This window comes from Podarcis bocagei (genome assembly GCF_964188305.1).
Source record: "Podarcis bocagei genome assembly, chromosome: 14".
Taxonomy (NCBI): Eukaryota; Metazoa; Chordata; class Lepidosauria; order Squamata; family Lacertidae; genus Podarcis; species Podarcis bocagei.
In genome coordinates, this window is record NC_138139.1 from 11735099 (window position 1) to 11750005 (window position 14907).

General features: G+C 43.7%; 1 protein-coding gene across 1 annotated transcript; it reads left to right on the forward strand.

Moving 5' to 3' along the window:
* The first annotated feature begins 302 nt into the window (after positions 1 to 302).
* Positions 303 to 12046, forward strand: LOC308573288 (uncharacterized protein). Its single transcript, XM_081170097.1, has 4 exons — positions 303 to 3205; positions 3288 to 3420; positions 3503 to 4045; positions 11162 to 12046. Exons 1-3 carry the CDS (start codon positions 2983 to 2985, stop codon positions 3555 to 3557), a joined length of 411 nt encoding a protein of 136 aa, XP_081026223.1. The 5' UTR covers positions 303 to 2982; the 3' UTR covers positions 3558 to 4045; positions 11162 to 12046.
* Positions 12047 to 14907: the final 2861 nt, after the last annotated feature.

Here is a 14907-nt window from a genome sequence, read left to right on the forward strand (position 1 = left end):
CCACCCCCACCCCCCAGGAACAGGGATTGTTCAGAGGCATCAAGAGCCTAGTGCAGCCAGTTGCTGCCTCTCAACCTAACCTACCTCACAGGCTTGTTGTGAGGATTAAATGAGAAGGGAATCCATGGACACCCTCTTAAGCTCCTTGGAGGAAAAGGTGACATAAATAAATGAGACACCTGGTCTCTCCACCACTGAGAAAGTGGAATTCAAAAAAGAGCAGGCCATCTCTGTCCCTCTCCTGTCCCCACTCCTGTTGCCTTGCTCAACCTCCCCCCCCCGCCTCTTCCCTCCCCCCCCCCAGGTTCTCTGTTGGGGGAAATGAAGGATCTGCAGGAGAAAGGGCCCGTCACTGAGGAGATTGGGGACCACCTGCTTTCCCAGGTAAGGATCCCAGAGCAGGGCAGAGGCTGGCAGCAATTGGCAGGGGGCTGCCTGTGGGTTTCCAGTGGACTTGGGCCCTTGATTTCCTGATGCTCACTGGACGTGTTTCCTCTCCCCTGCCCCCTCCCTCCCTTCTTCCCCCCCAGTTTGGTGTGGCTGCAAGTGAGGAGCTCCAGCAGGCCATTGCCAAATATGGCTTGCAGCAGGCCAGGGCTCTGGAGTTCCTTCAAGCGAAGCAGCAGAGGGATGCTCGGTTCTGGCATGTCATCCAGATATGCTCCATGAGAAGAGGAGGCTGAGCTCAGGGAAAGGGCCTTCTCAGCTGAAGGATCACTCCCTGTGCGAATGAAAGTGTGCAGGAGAACAAGCCAGATGGTGTAGGTTAGGTGGTAACCTCTAGTTGGATGCCACCCCAATCTCCTCTCTAGGTGGTTCAAGATTCCAGGGATTCTGGGGGCTTCCCCTAGGTTTGGTTTCTTCAGAACGAGCGGCAGCCTCCTGTTCTCATAGCAGCCCCCCAGCTGCCCCAAAGGAGAAGCCCCTAAGCAAGTGGGAGCTGAGCAGCAAGGCTCCCCGCACTTGTTTTGCTGCTGACTCTCTCTGGTGTCCAGAAACATGTCATAATAATGATAATTATGTTGTCTGTCTGCTTCCTTCTCTGCCTCTCCCAGGAAATTGAGAGCTGCCCATAAGGCCACCACCGTTCAGCTAAAGGATTTCCTGGAGCGCGAGATGCAGCGCCTGGCTAGCTACCCTCTGCTGCTGAATAACATCATCCAGCACACTAATGGTCTCTCTCTCTCTCTCCTTCTCCATATATTTATGTGTCGGGTGTGGTGGCGAGGGTGTCCCAGAAGAGCTGGGTGGCGTTTGCCTCCCAGGATGGGTCATAAGGAAAGGGTTAAAGTGGGTGTGATGTGATTGGCCAGGGAGAATGCAAGGGGGGAGTAAAAGTTAGAGTGGGAGGTTTTGAAAGTCAGTTGAGGTTTGGGAGTTGGAGAAGAAAGAGGGAGGAATAGGCGTTGTATTGTGAGAGAGTGAGAGGAATTGTTAGGTGGAGTCAGATAGATAGTTGGGAATAATCACTTTGAAGTTGTTAGGAACTAAGATTAAGAAACTGCCAAGAAAAATTAACTGTAACCATAAGCTTGTTCCTGCATTTAAAAATAAACTTGATTATTTGTTAATGTTAACAACTGACTGGACTCCGTGTGTCCCCGTGAGATACAGGGTGGTGGCAGCGGAAAAAAGCAATCGCAGTGGTGGCACAGGGTCAATAGCCCGTCAAACGTCCGGGGGTCCTGTGTGTGATCGCCACAAGCTGCTTCTCTCCATGATTCCATGTTGATGTGCTTCCTAAGTTTGGGAGGTGGTGAGTTGCATTGAGCCTGCCTTACTAGGGAAAGGCAGCACACAAGAGGGTGATGGGGGGGGGGAGAGAGACGATGGTGTGTGTTTATGCAACCCCCACCTGCCTTCAATTAGTGCCCCATGGGCATCGGTGGTGTTCAGCAGCCCACTTTCTGATCAGCAAACAAGGATCCCTTTGCCTTCTGCATCTGGGCTGCTGCTGCTCATCTGTCTTTCAGACCTGTTTGCTTTTAGATGCAGCCTTGTTCCTAGTTTGTTCTGGGAGCTGGGTTTCAAAGTAATAAAATGAAGCCAACTTTGCAGGCAGCCTATCAGAAGCACTCCCTCGTCACCCCCTCTCTCTGCACCTTCTTTGCTCAGAGTCAACTTGGGAGCACCAGTGTCTCTGCCTGGCGTGCGATGAGTGCAAGGAGATCCTTGAGGACATCCAGGAGGAGTTGAGACAGGCAGAGAATCACGGGCAGCTGGATGCCTCCCCAAAGCGCCTGGACGCCAGATCTCTGCGCAAGAGCAGCCACCCACTGGCCAGGCAGTTCCAGGTAGGGCCTCCCCTTCCCCCTCCCTCCAATCCCTGGCCTTGTCCTGCTCTTCCCCTCTGTGAAATGCTGTCTTTTTCTGCCCCTGCTGTGCAGAACCTTGATCTCACGGAACACCACATAATTCAGGAGGGGCCTTTGCAGCTGTACAATCAACAAGAAGACGTAGAAGAAACAACCTCTCCCGCCAAAACACACAAACATGGCACAGGCCTCTGAGTGGAGGGGCATGCGCTCTTCCTCTGCAGTTGGCTTTGCCATTTAGACCCCCCCCTTTTCTATTAAGACAGGAATCAATGAGGGGAGGGGGGTGTGGCTTTGTGGCCGAAAAACACTGGAGTCTAAAAGCCCTGGAGAGTCGCTGCTGCAAAGCGGAGCCTTAGCCGTCGAAACATCCAACTTTCATGAGTATTTAGAGCTCTCATACAACAAGCCACAGATCCCAAGACTCTCTCGGAAATAGTGTTTGGGTGGCAGAAGGGCTCTGGTAGCTCAATGGCAGAACACCTGCTTGGCATGCAGAAGGTCCCAGCTTCCATCCCCAACGGGACCCCCTGCCTGGGACCCTGGAGAGACACAAGACAGGGTACACAAGACAGGGCTAGATGGGTTCAAGAGCTTGATTTGGTCCAGCCTCCTTTGTCCCTCTGACTTGCTGGGCCTTTGGCTGATTCTGCAGCCTGGCACCTAGATGTTCTCCTCAGGATCAGTGGAGCAGGTGAGCAACAGCCCCTCTCTCTGCGTGTGTTTGTGTCTCTTAGGCCTGCACGTCCTGCTTCTGGAACATCTTGTAATATTTCTGAAGCCGAAGGGGCGGCGGATGCAGTTGAAATGCTTCAGGAGGAAGGCAGGGGGATCTGTTTTAAGCCCCGTGGTTCCTCTGGAGACCACCCTCGTCCGCCCTGCAGCCACAGGTAAGAAGGGGGGCCATAAAACCACCACTCTTCATGACACCATGAGCAACAACCCCTCACTCTCTGTGTGTGCGTCTCTTAGGCCTGCACGCCCTGCTTCTTAAAGACCTGGTCGTGTTCCTGAAGCCAAAGGAGAAGTGGGTGCAGATGAAATGCCTGAGGAAGAAGACAGAACAGGGCTCCTCTTTAAGCGCTCGTCTGTCCCTCAGCCGGAGGTAAGAAGGGGCGCCATAACACCACTACACATGATGACCCTGTAAGGACTCTTCTTCCATCTTGTCTCTTTTCTCTGTTCAGATCCAAGATCATTCTTCCTGATCTGTGTTTTGGAGGAGACACCAGACATCTGTGAGCTGGTGGCGTCCAGCCCTTCTGAGAGGATCATGGAAGATGTTTGCCTCTTATTCTCCCCTCTCCCCTGGGAAATGACAACAAGCCAAGCAGTTTAAACGAAGCTACAAGCACAGAAACGAGATGTATTTGGGGGGAGACATACATTAAGTGTCAAAAGGCAGGGTAAAGGTGTGTATTTATATATGTGTATGTTTTGTATGCATATATATTAGCTTTGAATAGCGTTGGAACTCCCTGGAGAAAGACGCTGCTGAAATAAATGTGGGGTTGCACTTTGGTCGCCTGCCTTGCAAACTGGCAAATCGAAGCCCCTCTTCTGCTCTCTTGGGGCTTTAAGAGCGTCTCTCTCTGTCTCCCTTCTTTTCCTGGCAGGTGGCTGCAGCATCAGGAGAGGGTGACAATGGCCACCAGGAAAATTGTCATTCTGCCCTGCAGGCAGCCCCACCAGATGTCCCCCCCCCACGTGCACCCACCTGTGCCTTTCAGGTGAGAGAGACACCCCCCCACTCTGCATGTTTCCTATTGCCAGGCTAGGACACCTCCAGGCAAGGGACCTGGCTGGATTGTAGCCGACAGGGCAAAGGTGGGAGCCGCATCCATGACAGCCTCATCTTTGGGCTCTGGGCCCTCTCACTGTCAGCAAATGGCCCCCAGGAGGCCCTCGGTTTGGAAGAGAACCGCTCCTGGGAGGCTTCTCAGCCGGGTGAAGGGGACGGACACCCCCCTTTGCGATGGCTGCCCTCCTTTTCAGGGGTCCCTAACCCCTTCCCTCTGGGCTCGCCTTTTTGCAGGAGATAGACAAGGAGCAATGGGAGCGCTAGACAGCAGAGTCTATTTTTTATAGTTATAAAATTTCATTAATGTATTTTTCTTTGGTTTTCTTTTGAAATACATGTGTGTAAAATCTAATCTATTTTCTTTTTTTCTGTAACTTTTAAAAATGCAGTAAATAAAAAATGCAATTTCTAAGGTCACGTGGGCTAAGGGCTCAGTAGTTATCCATTTGAAGATAATAAGCCCATATCTTATCTTGGCACTTTTGTGCCCAGCCCCCTACCTGCAGAAGTCCTGTGGCAGAGACCCAGGCCTAGGCTCAGTCACCAAAGAGGCCGGGCACCCGTAACAAAAATGTTGAGGGTACCTGGGCCCCCAATGGACAGGTGCAAAGTCTCTGAGCATACGGGACTTTTCTAAAGGCTCCTTCCAGGACCGGCGAGGGCAGAGCTGAGCTTCTGGCGAGTGTAAAGGCCCTTCTTGCATTTCTAGATACGAGAAAAAAAGAGATATGCTGCCGGTGCGGCTACCTCTCTCTCTCGATTTCTCCAATTTTATAGTCGGGGCACGTTGAGCAGTCCTGTTGTCTCTCAGTGTCTAATATTCTTTGCCTGACTGTAGCTTTTGCCTGGCCCAACCCCGGACTTAGAAGGGCTTGAGGGGCAAAACCCAGTTTCTGAAGGGTGTTCAGGACTACCAGCCCGACTGGAATTGATCGCAGAGGATCAATGGGGCTATCCCTCGGGGGAGCAGATTCAATGTCAGCCATTTGTAGATTGATGTTAGGCAGATGTTAGCCTCATCATCCCTGTTTGAGACACATCTGGGGACTTGTAGGAGAGCTCTAAGAAGTCTGGATTGACAAAAGAATTGAAAAGAGGGAAAGCACCAGGCCCAGATGGGTTCACATCGAGCTATTATAAAGAAATGAAAGATATGCTGATAACTCTGTTAATCGAAGTAATGAACAACATCTTAAAAGAAAGAGACATTCCAGGCACATGGAAAGAGGCATTTATCACAATAATTCCAAAGCAAGATTCGGACTTAACCCAAGTTAAGAATTACAGACCCATCTCTTTATTAAATACGGACTATAAGATCTTTGCCGGAATCCTAGCTAAAAGACTAAAAAAGATATTAACAAAAATTATACACGAAGATCAAGCGGGTTTCCTACCGGGCAGACAAATAAGAAACAATACAAGAAATATAGTTAATCTCATTGAATATCTGTCCGATAGGTGCGATAAACCAGCCAGTTTAATTTTCGTAGATGCGGAGAAAGCGTTCGATAACGTAGTCTGGGATTTTATGTTGAAAAATCTGGAGGTTATGGAGGTGGGCCAAGAGTTTTTAAACGGTATAAAGGCAATTTACACAGAACAGAAGGCAAGACTGATAGTTAACAACGTCATTACTGAAGATATAAAAATATCCAAAGGTACAAGACAGGGATGTCCGCTTTCGCCGTTGCTATTTATAGTGGTCTTAGAAGTCTTATTAAATGCAATAAGACAAAATAAGCAAATTAAAGGGGTAAAAATAGGTTTAAATGACTACAAAGTTAAAGCCTATGCAGATGATGTGGTCCTAACTGTGGAAGAACCTATAGAAAGCATAAGGGAGATCTTGGATGAGATGGAGAAATTTGGGAAAATAGCAGGATTTAAATTGAATAAGAAAAAGACTAAAATGATTGTAAAAAATTTGGACCAGGATAAGATTGAATTATTACAGCAACGAACAGAAATTGAGGTTGTTAAAAAGGTTAAATACTTGGGAATTTGGCTTTCTAATAAGAACATCGATTTATACCAAAACAACTACACCCCAGTTTGGAATGGAATTAAAAAAGATCTGGAGGCTTGGGCCAGAATGAAACTATCATTCTGGGGAAGAATATCTATGGTCAAAATGATGGTGCTCCCTAAGTTGTTATTTTTATTCCAAACGATACCCATAATAAAAGGTACAAAAGACTTTAAAGAATGGCAAAAGGTGATCTCAAGATATGTCTGGGAAGGGAAGAAGCCCAGAATCAAATTTAAGTTATTAACAGACGCAACAGAAAGAGGAGGCTTCGCCCTACCAGACATGAGATTGTACTACGAGGCAGCATGTCTGTGTTGGATAAAAGAATGGGTTAAGTTGGAAAATAAAGAACTATTAGATTTGGAAGGGTTCAATAACAAATTTGGGTGGCACGCGTATCTATGGTGTGATAAAAAGAGAGTGCATAAGGGATTTTGTAGTCACATTTTTAAGGGTCCACTAATAGAGGTTTGGGATAGATACAAAAATATACTAGAACCGAAAATCCCACATTGGCTATCCCCGTTGGAGATAATGTGTGTAAAGACAGTTAACATGAGAGAAAAGTGGGGAAAGTATGGAGAAATGGTTACCAATGAAGGAGGGAAGTGGAAAGTAAAACCATACGATCAGGTTAAAGTATTCACATATGATTGGTTGCACTATTTTCAGATAAATGAAATGTTTAAAAAAGAGGTGAAGGAAAGGGGTTACGATGAAAAGGAATCAATATTTCAAAAAGATATAATAAACAATGAATATAAAAATTTATCAAAAATGTATAAAATACTGTTGGAGTGGAATACGAAGGATGAGGAAGTGAAATCAGTGATGGTACAATGGGCAAGGGATTTTGGTTACAACATCCAATTGGAGGACTGGGAAAAGTTGTGGAGAGTGAACATAAAATTTACGGTATGTACGCTATTGAGGGAAAATGTGATGAAGATGCTTTATAGGTGGTACATGACACCCGTAAAACTGGCAAAGATGTATAAGGCAGATAACAAATGCTGGAAATGCAAACAAGAAGAAGGCACTTTTTATCATCAATGGTGGGAGTGTAAGAAAGTTAAAAGCTTTTGGGACGAAATTTACAATGAAATGAAAAAGATGTTAAGATATACCTTTGTAAAAAAGCCAGAAGCCTTTTTATTAGGTATTGTGGGAAAGGACATTGGAAGAAAGGACTGCAAACTTTTCCAGTACGCGGTAACGGCAGCCAGAATTGTGTTGGCCCAGAAGTGGAAGCAGGAAGAAATCCCAACGGTAGCAGAGTGGAGAGCAAAACTGACAGAATATGCAGAATTGGATAAATTAACAGGGAAAATCAGATACATTAAGGATCAAAAGTTTATTGAGGACTGGGGGAAATTTGTGGGTTATCTGGAGAATAAATGTTTTGTAAATACAACGCTAGTGGGATTTAAAGAGGCACTGTAAAGAACTAATAAGTATTGTTTATTAGAAATAATGCACGAAGGGAGGAACAAATGGCAATATGAAAGAATGGAATGTGTACTAAAGATATAACTACGAATGAATGTCAATGACATTGAAGGAAGTTCAAAATGAATGAGATGTGTTGAAATATGGATATAATGTATAAATAGTTGGAAATTAATAAAATTTTAAAATGCAAAAAAAAAGAAGAAGTCTGGATTGAACACTCCATTCATACCACCATTCATAGATACTTATAGTTTGTGACTTGTTCTAATTTGTGGCCTTGGAGTTCACAGCTTCTAAGCTTTGGTTTTCCCCCAAAAGCAAATATCTTGGTCTTTTGATAGTTGATTTTGAGGCATTCAGATTCACAGTATGCTGCAAGCTTTCTTAGTGCTCTTTTGAGTCCAATGAGGGTTCTAGATAGAATTACTGCATCATCGGCATATAGCAGGACTGAAATATGCCAATTTGCGAGCTTCGGAGGGTGGAGTTCTGAGTCATTGAGTGCAGATACTAAATTATTTAAATACAAAATTGAATAGTAGAGGGGCCAATAGGCACCCTTGCCTGACTCCTTTGAAGGTTTTAATAGGGTCCGTTAGGTGTCCTAGGCGGCTACACCTGACTCTAAGAGCCGTGTTTGCGTGCAGTGACTGAATTAAGAGCAGAAGCCTTCTATCTATATCTATAGTGTCCCAGAGTCTGGCTCTGGAGACTGTATCAAAGGCCGCTTTTAGATCAACGAAGGCAGCTATAGTGAGGCTTGCCCTCCTGATTTGTATTTGTCGATGAGATGTTGTAACGTTAGACAGTGATCTGTCATGGACCTTCTGGGTCTGAAGCCTGCTTATTCTATTGCCAGGATATCTTCATTCTCTAGCCATTCTGTAAACTTATTAAGGAGGTGCTTTGAGTAGCGTTTACTAATCACAATAGGCTAATCGGCATATAATTTGCTGGGTCCCCTCTGTTGCCCTTTTTATAGATTGGGACTATTATGACTGTTCCCCATTCCCTTGGGTTGCGGCCAGTGTCATCTATGTAAGTAAAGAGGATGGCTAAGAAAGGTGACCACCAATCCGCCTGTGCTTTTATCATTTCTGGCGTAATGCCATCTGTGCCTGGGGCTTTGGCCGTTTTCAGTTGGTTTATATATGATTTCACTCAGTTACTGAAACTGGCGGCCATTTAGCCATTTGTTCTATATTATAATTCCGTAATGGAGGTTCAGCGTCCTCGTACAAAGATTGGAAGAATGAGACCCAAAGGTTAGGGGGAATTTGTGAGGTTAAGGGGGAAATAGCCTTATGGGTGCCAGAAGCTACCAGTTTCCAGAATAGTGTCTGATCTTTTGCTTTTGCCACGCTAATTAATTCTAGCCAACATTTTCTGGTATAGGCGTTCTTTTGGTGGGTTATTAGGTCTTTATACTCTTTTTTTAGGGCATGAATGGCAAGATAGGCTTGCTGTCTGACAGAATTTATGACTGTCAGGGCAGCTTGGTAAGCATTTTGCAGGGCTTTCTTGACCTCAAAGCAGGTGTAGTCAAACCAGGGTTTATTTGATGTTATTGGTTTAGTTGGCCTGTTCTCTGTGGTATTAAAAAGATGGGATTTTTAATTGTTGGAGCAGGCTCTCATACTTGGAAACTGGGTCCTCAGGCCTAGGATTATTCCCAGAGCCAATTAAAATTGTACACTCCCTCTCTCTCTAGCATCAGACAGCAAAGAGAACAAAGGACAATAGTCCCACTTCACGGAACACAGTAACACAAAAATCCTGTCTCCATCACTTCCCACTCTGTAGAGTCAAAACATACATCGTCATGTGATAGACAACAATCCCATGACTGCAATCATGGAGCAGGAATTCTGACATTTCCAGTGTTTTGCTATTAACATTCTGGCTGCTGTTGTTGGGTAAAGAAATACTCTTTGGTTTTCATTTTGGTTCCAAGATGGCGGCGCGTCCATACGCTGCATCTCTGAGCTTCCAATACCTTACCTACTCACGCACAAAACTGGTAAACATCGGGCTCGCAAGAAAAATAGAGATAACTAGAGAGTTTCAAAGGTCCCACTGTATACCAAACTGCACAGTAAGACCTCCAGGATCTCTATGGATTGTCGTCGGGAGGGGGAAGTGCCAAAAGAAGCGAAAGAGAAAAGAGCAAAAGCAAAAACATGGCTGCAGAGCTGGTCTGTTAACCCGGCTTCAAAAAAGACCCATCAGACCAGCACTGCCAAGCGTCTTCCTGACCAACACCAGATCTCTCATCCATAAAATTGACGAATTACAGTTGCTGATGGCAGCAAACAAGCTTCTTCGTGAAAGCTGTGTGGTAATTATTACAGAAACTTGGCTACATTCAGCCGTACCGGATGTGGCAGTTGAGCTGATAAATTGAATAATCTATCGTTCTGATAGAAACAGTGATTCTGGTAAAGCTAGGGGTGGAGGAGTCTGTATTTACATACACAATGGTTGGTGCGTTAACAGCAAAGTAGCTTACACATATTGCTCTCCAGATGTAGAATTGATGGCAGTTACATGTCGGCCATTTTATCTGCCTAGACAAGTAACTGTCATAATTATTACAGCTGTTTATATTCCACCTGATGCTAATGTCAGTGCAGCACTTTCTAAGCTATATGACGTCATCTCCAGGCAACAGCAAATCCACCCAGAGGGTGCCCTTGTTGCGGCAGGGGACTTCAATCAAACCTGCCTGAAGACAGTTTTCCCTAAGTTTGAACAGTTTGTGAAATTTCCCACTAGAGGACGGGAATATTCTAGATCTTGCGTATTCCAATTTGAAACAGGCCTACAGGGCAATCCCCTTCCCCCACTTAGGCTCACCCAACCATTCTTCAGTTTTTCTATGTCTGAAGTACATCCCTCTCAGGAGAAGAATTCAGCCAGTTATAAAAACAGAATTTGGCCAGAGGGTGCTCTTAGTCAGCTCCAGGATTGTTTTGAGAGCACTGATTGGAGTGTGTTTGAAGATCAAGATCTGCACAGATGCTATACTTTCCTATATTAAAGTGTGCACCGATAATGTAACATCGCAGAGATGCATTAGAATCTATGGGAACTGTAAACCATGGATGACTGCTGAGGTAAGAACACTCCTGAAAACCCGGGATTCTGCCTTTAAGACCGGGAATATAGACATATACAGAGAGGCGAGAACAAATCTCAAAAAAGGCATTAAGGCAGCAAAACAACAATATAAGCTTAATGTGGAAAATTATTTAGCCGATAACAACATGAAACAAATGTGGCAAGGACTGCAGCACCTAACCAAATACAAGGGCAATACGATTTGCCCCCTGTATACAATGCCCAGAGGAAAATTTATATTGCCAGTTCTTAACTGGCTTCCATGTCGATCCGCACAGGAAGTGACAGTTGAACTCCTAGCAGATAAACTTCTATATATTACACACCAGGTAGCCAAATTTGCACTGGCAGCCAAGAAGTTCTGTTCCAGCTATGTGAATGCACTCCAATTTTAAATTCAATGTTGTAAATTGCTTCTTTTTATGTTTTAATCTTCTACAGGTTAGATCTCTGTAAAACGAGCATTGGAGAAGCTCACGGTCTAACAGTTTCAATTTGGTCAGTCACAGGGACAGAACCTCTTCGGATATGGGATTTTTCTATAGCGATCTTCAAGAACAGCAGAGGTGAGAGCACAGAGTTGTGTCAGGGTGAATGCCTTATGGTATTTAGGCAGATGCAGATTGCTAAGATACTCCATAGGCATTGAGAGATACCTGGCAAAAAAAGAGGGGGACCTATCCAGATCAGTTTGGTGTTCTGTGTTTGTGATACGCTGATCTAGCCTCCCCAAAGCCCATTCTGAGCAATTGCTCAAGGGAAAAGCCCAGAGCTAGAATTTTGGTCATAACTGCCTGATACTATGCAGATTGGAATTCATCCTTGACAACAAAGGGAGGCAAGCCCAGTTAGGAAAAAAAGATAATCTTAGCCAATATTTGAGTACAGACATCTATACTCTTGAGCCTCTATGCTCAAGAGACCGGCTTCCAGCCTCAAGATGGCATTTGTGACACATTTTGGGACCTGAAAGATTGATCTTAAAATTTTAAATCCCCTCTGGGCTCCCCCTTTTCCAGGAGATAGATGAGAAGCAGGGGGAGCGCTACATGTCTGTCCACCCAAACCTTATCCTGGGAACACATAGAGCTTGGAGATCAGCAAAGCCCCATGAATTGCTGCGAAAAACCAGCTATGTGAAATCTCCAATATACTAATTACACCTTCAGTGGTTTTGATGCGCTCCAACGATGTCAAATTTGGAGGGGAACCTAACTGGGCACCGTGTACAAGTTTGGCTATAAACTTTTACCTCAAATAATTTCAGTGCTGCCTGTATATAATAGCTTCCTTTGAATCTGAAGCATCATGTATATTGTTCTTTTGTCTCCCGGAGACTGAGTGACATTGCCAGACAAGAGGACATAGCCCAGGTAAAACCAGGGATGTTCCTAGGGGACCAGATTTATTGGACCATACCAGCCCCCTACCTTGCAGAAATTCACTATGTGGAATACCGTAGACTTCTTACAGCGGCTAGATTAAATGTCCTTGACTCTGCGATATTGTGGGGAAGGTACAGGGGAGTACCATACGCCCAGAGAACCTGTCACTGTGCCATGGGTGTGGTTGAGTCCACCGAACACATTCTCTTGACTTGCCCTTCTTATGCAGAGCTTAGACAAAATTTTATAGACCCACTCCTATGTCAATCTAGCTTCCTATCCGGAGAAAACCAGGTTTTACATTTGCTGAATAACGTCACTAGAGCTATACCTTCCTTGGTGGCCAAATTTCTTTTTTTAGCTTTTAAGCGCCGCAAGACTATAATTGACTGTATTGATATGGGGCTATCTGCTTAGCCCATTTTAGTGTTGGCTAAGTTCTAAAACCTTCCTGGAGCTTTAACTGTGTATTGACAAATGTACTTTTTTCTGACTGACGTTCGAATAAAAGGTTGATGATGATGGTTGTTCTTTTGTATTCTTATTTTCCACCCACCCTCCCCATCCTCAATCAGTTTGACTCTGGCCTTTAATATACAACAACAATTTATCTCACAGCTAAAAAATAATAATGCTATCATTTGCTATAAATTATATATCCTAATACTGTAAAAATGCATACTTTTATAATATTTTATTTATTATTTACTTGTTATAAGTTATGTTGGATATATTGTTGTTTAAATGATGCAAATATGGTTTAAAAATAAAACTTTGTATTCAAATTATATATTGCCTATTTTTTATGCCCTCTATGGACAAATGTGTTGAGGGGTTTGTGTGTGTGTGTGCCTACACAAATGCATGGGGTGTGTTTGCCAAACTGGGTCTCTGCCCAGGTGACAGAAATGCTTCAGAAAGACAAGGGGGCTCCTGTTTAAGCCCCATCGTCCCTATCAAGACTGCCCTCATCCGCCCTGCAGCCAGTAAAGATCCACTAAAAACCAGATATGTGAAATCTCTGATATAGTAATTACACCTTCAGTGGTTTCGATGTGCTCCAACAACGTCAAATTTGGAAGGGAATCTAACTGGGCACTGTCTATGAGTTGGGCTATAAACTTTACTTCAAATAATTTCAGTGCTGCCAGTATGTAATAGCCTCCTTTGGATCTGAAGCATCATGTATATTGTTCTTTTGTATTCTTATTCCCCACCCACCCTCCCCATCCTCAATCAGTTTGACCCTGGCCTTTAATATACAACAGTAATTTATGGTGCTGGAGGAGACTCTTGAGAGTCCCATGGACTGCAAGAAGATCAAACCTCTCCATTCTTAAGGAAATCAGCCCTAAGTGCTCACGGGAAGGACAGATCCTGAAGCTGAGGCTCCAATACTTTGGCCACCTCATGAGAAGAGAAGACTCCCTGGAAAAGACTCAGAAGATTGAGGGCACAAGGAGAAGGGGATGACAGAGGACGAGATGGTTGGACAGTGTTCTTGAAGCTACTAACATGAGTTTGACCAAACTGTGGGAGGCAGTGGAAGACAGGAGTGCCTGGTGTGCTCTGGTCCAGGGGGTCACGAAGAGTCGGACACGACTAAATGACTAAATAACAACAATTTATTTACCTCACAGCTAAAAAATAATAATAGTGCTATCAATTGCTATAAATTATATAACCTAATACTGTAAAAATGCATACTTTTTATAATATTTTATTATTTACTAGTTATACGTTATTTTGGATATCTTGTTTAAATGTTGCTGGAAATCAATACAAATATTGTTTAAAAACAAAACTTTGTATTCAAATTATATATTGCCTGTTTTTTATGCCCTCTACGAACAAATTGTTGAGGGGGTTGTGTGTATATCTACACAAACACATGTGGTGCGTTTGCCAAACTGGGTCTCTGACCCAGGTGACAGAAAGCCTACTTTTGCCCCTGGGCACACCACCCACTAACAGCAGCAGTCAAAATAATTGTTTTAAAAGGGCAGAAATGGTGAATATCAAACTATTCAATACTGTTTTAAAAAAGCTGGTTTCATAATTAAAAAGAATACTGTAAAAATGTGATTGATGCTGAAATTAGGGTTCTTATTCCCCACCCAGTTCTCATAGGAGTTATGTCCACTAAGGACATCCTCAAGAATACGCTCATTGAAATTAATAAATTTAAGTTAATCACGCCCATTAACTTCAATGGGTCTAGTCCGAGTAGGACAAGCACTGAATACAACACAATATTCTTTTGATAGTTTTGTTCTTTTGTATATAATTTTTATTTAAATTTTCTGTTTTGCAATTTAAAATACTCATTTCACATCCTTAAGATATCAATCTCTTCCCTTCTTCTCTTTCCATGGTTCATTTTGCATATCATAAATCCCTGCGTATTTTATAAAAACTACACCAATTGGTTTTCCATTATTACATCCATCAAAAATTAGAGTTGAATTTATCTTAATGCTGCCAGCGTTTTCAGCTGTACACAATTATTTCCCATATGGCCAACAAACGTTTGCCAGTCTTCTTTAAACGGATGTTCTTCTTGTTCTCTTATTCTATGTCAAGTCTGCAAGTTGTGCATTTTTTAAAATATAGTTTTGTGCACTTGCTTCTGAGAGTAGTATTGCCGCGGCCTCTTAAAAGCTACGTTTTGGGCATCCTGGCAGCAACAATAATTTTAGATGACAAGGGAGAAACTATGGATGTAGAATAATAATAATAATAATAATAATAATAATAATAATAATAATAATAATAATAATAATAATAATAATAATAATTTAT

Excerpts from the sequence above, each read along its gene's own strand:
- LOC308573288 (XM_081170097.1), top strand. The coding sequence starts at position 2,983 with ATGTTCTCCTCAGGATCAGTGGAGCAGGTGAGCAACAGCCCCTCTCTC. Across the intron at positions 3,206-3,287 it reads CGTCCGCCCTGCAGCCACAG|GCCTGCACGCCCTGCTTCTT; the intron begins GTAAGAAGGGGG and ends TGCGTCTCTTAG. Across the intron at positions 3,421-3,502 it reads CGTCTGTCCCTCAGCCGGAG|ATCCAAGATCATTCTTCCTG; the intron begins GTAAGAAGGGGC and ends TTCTCTGTTCAG.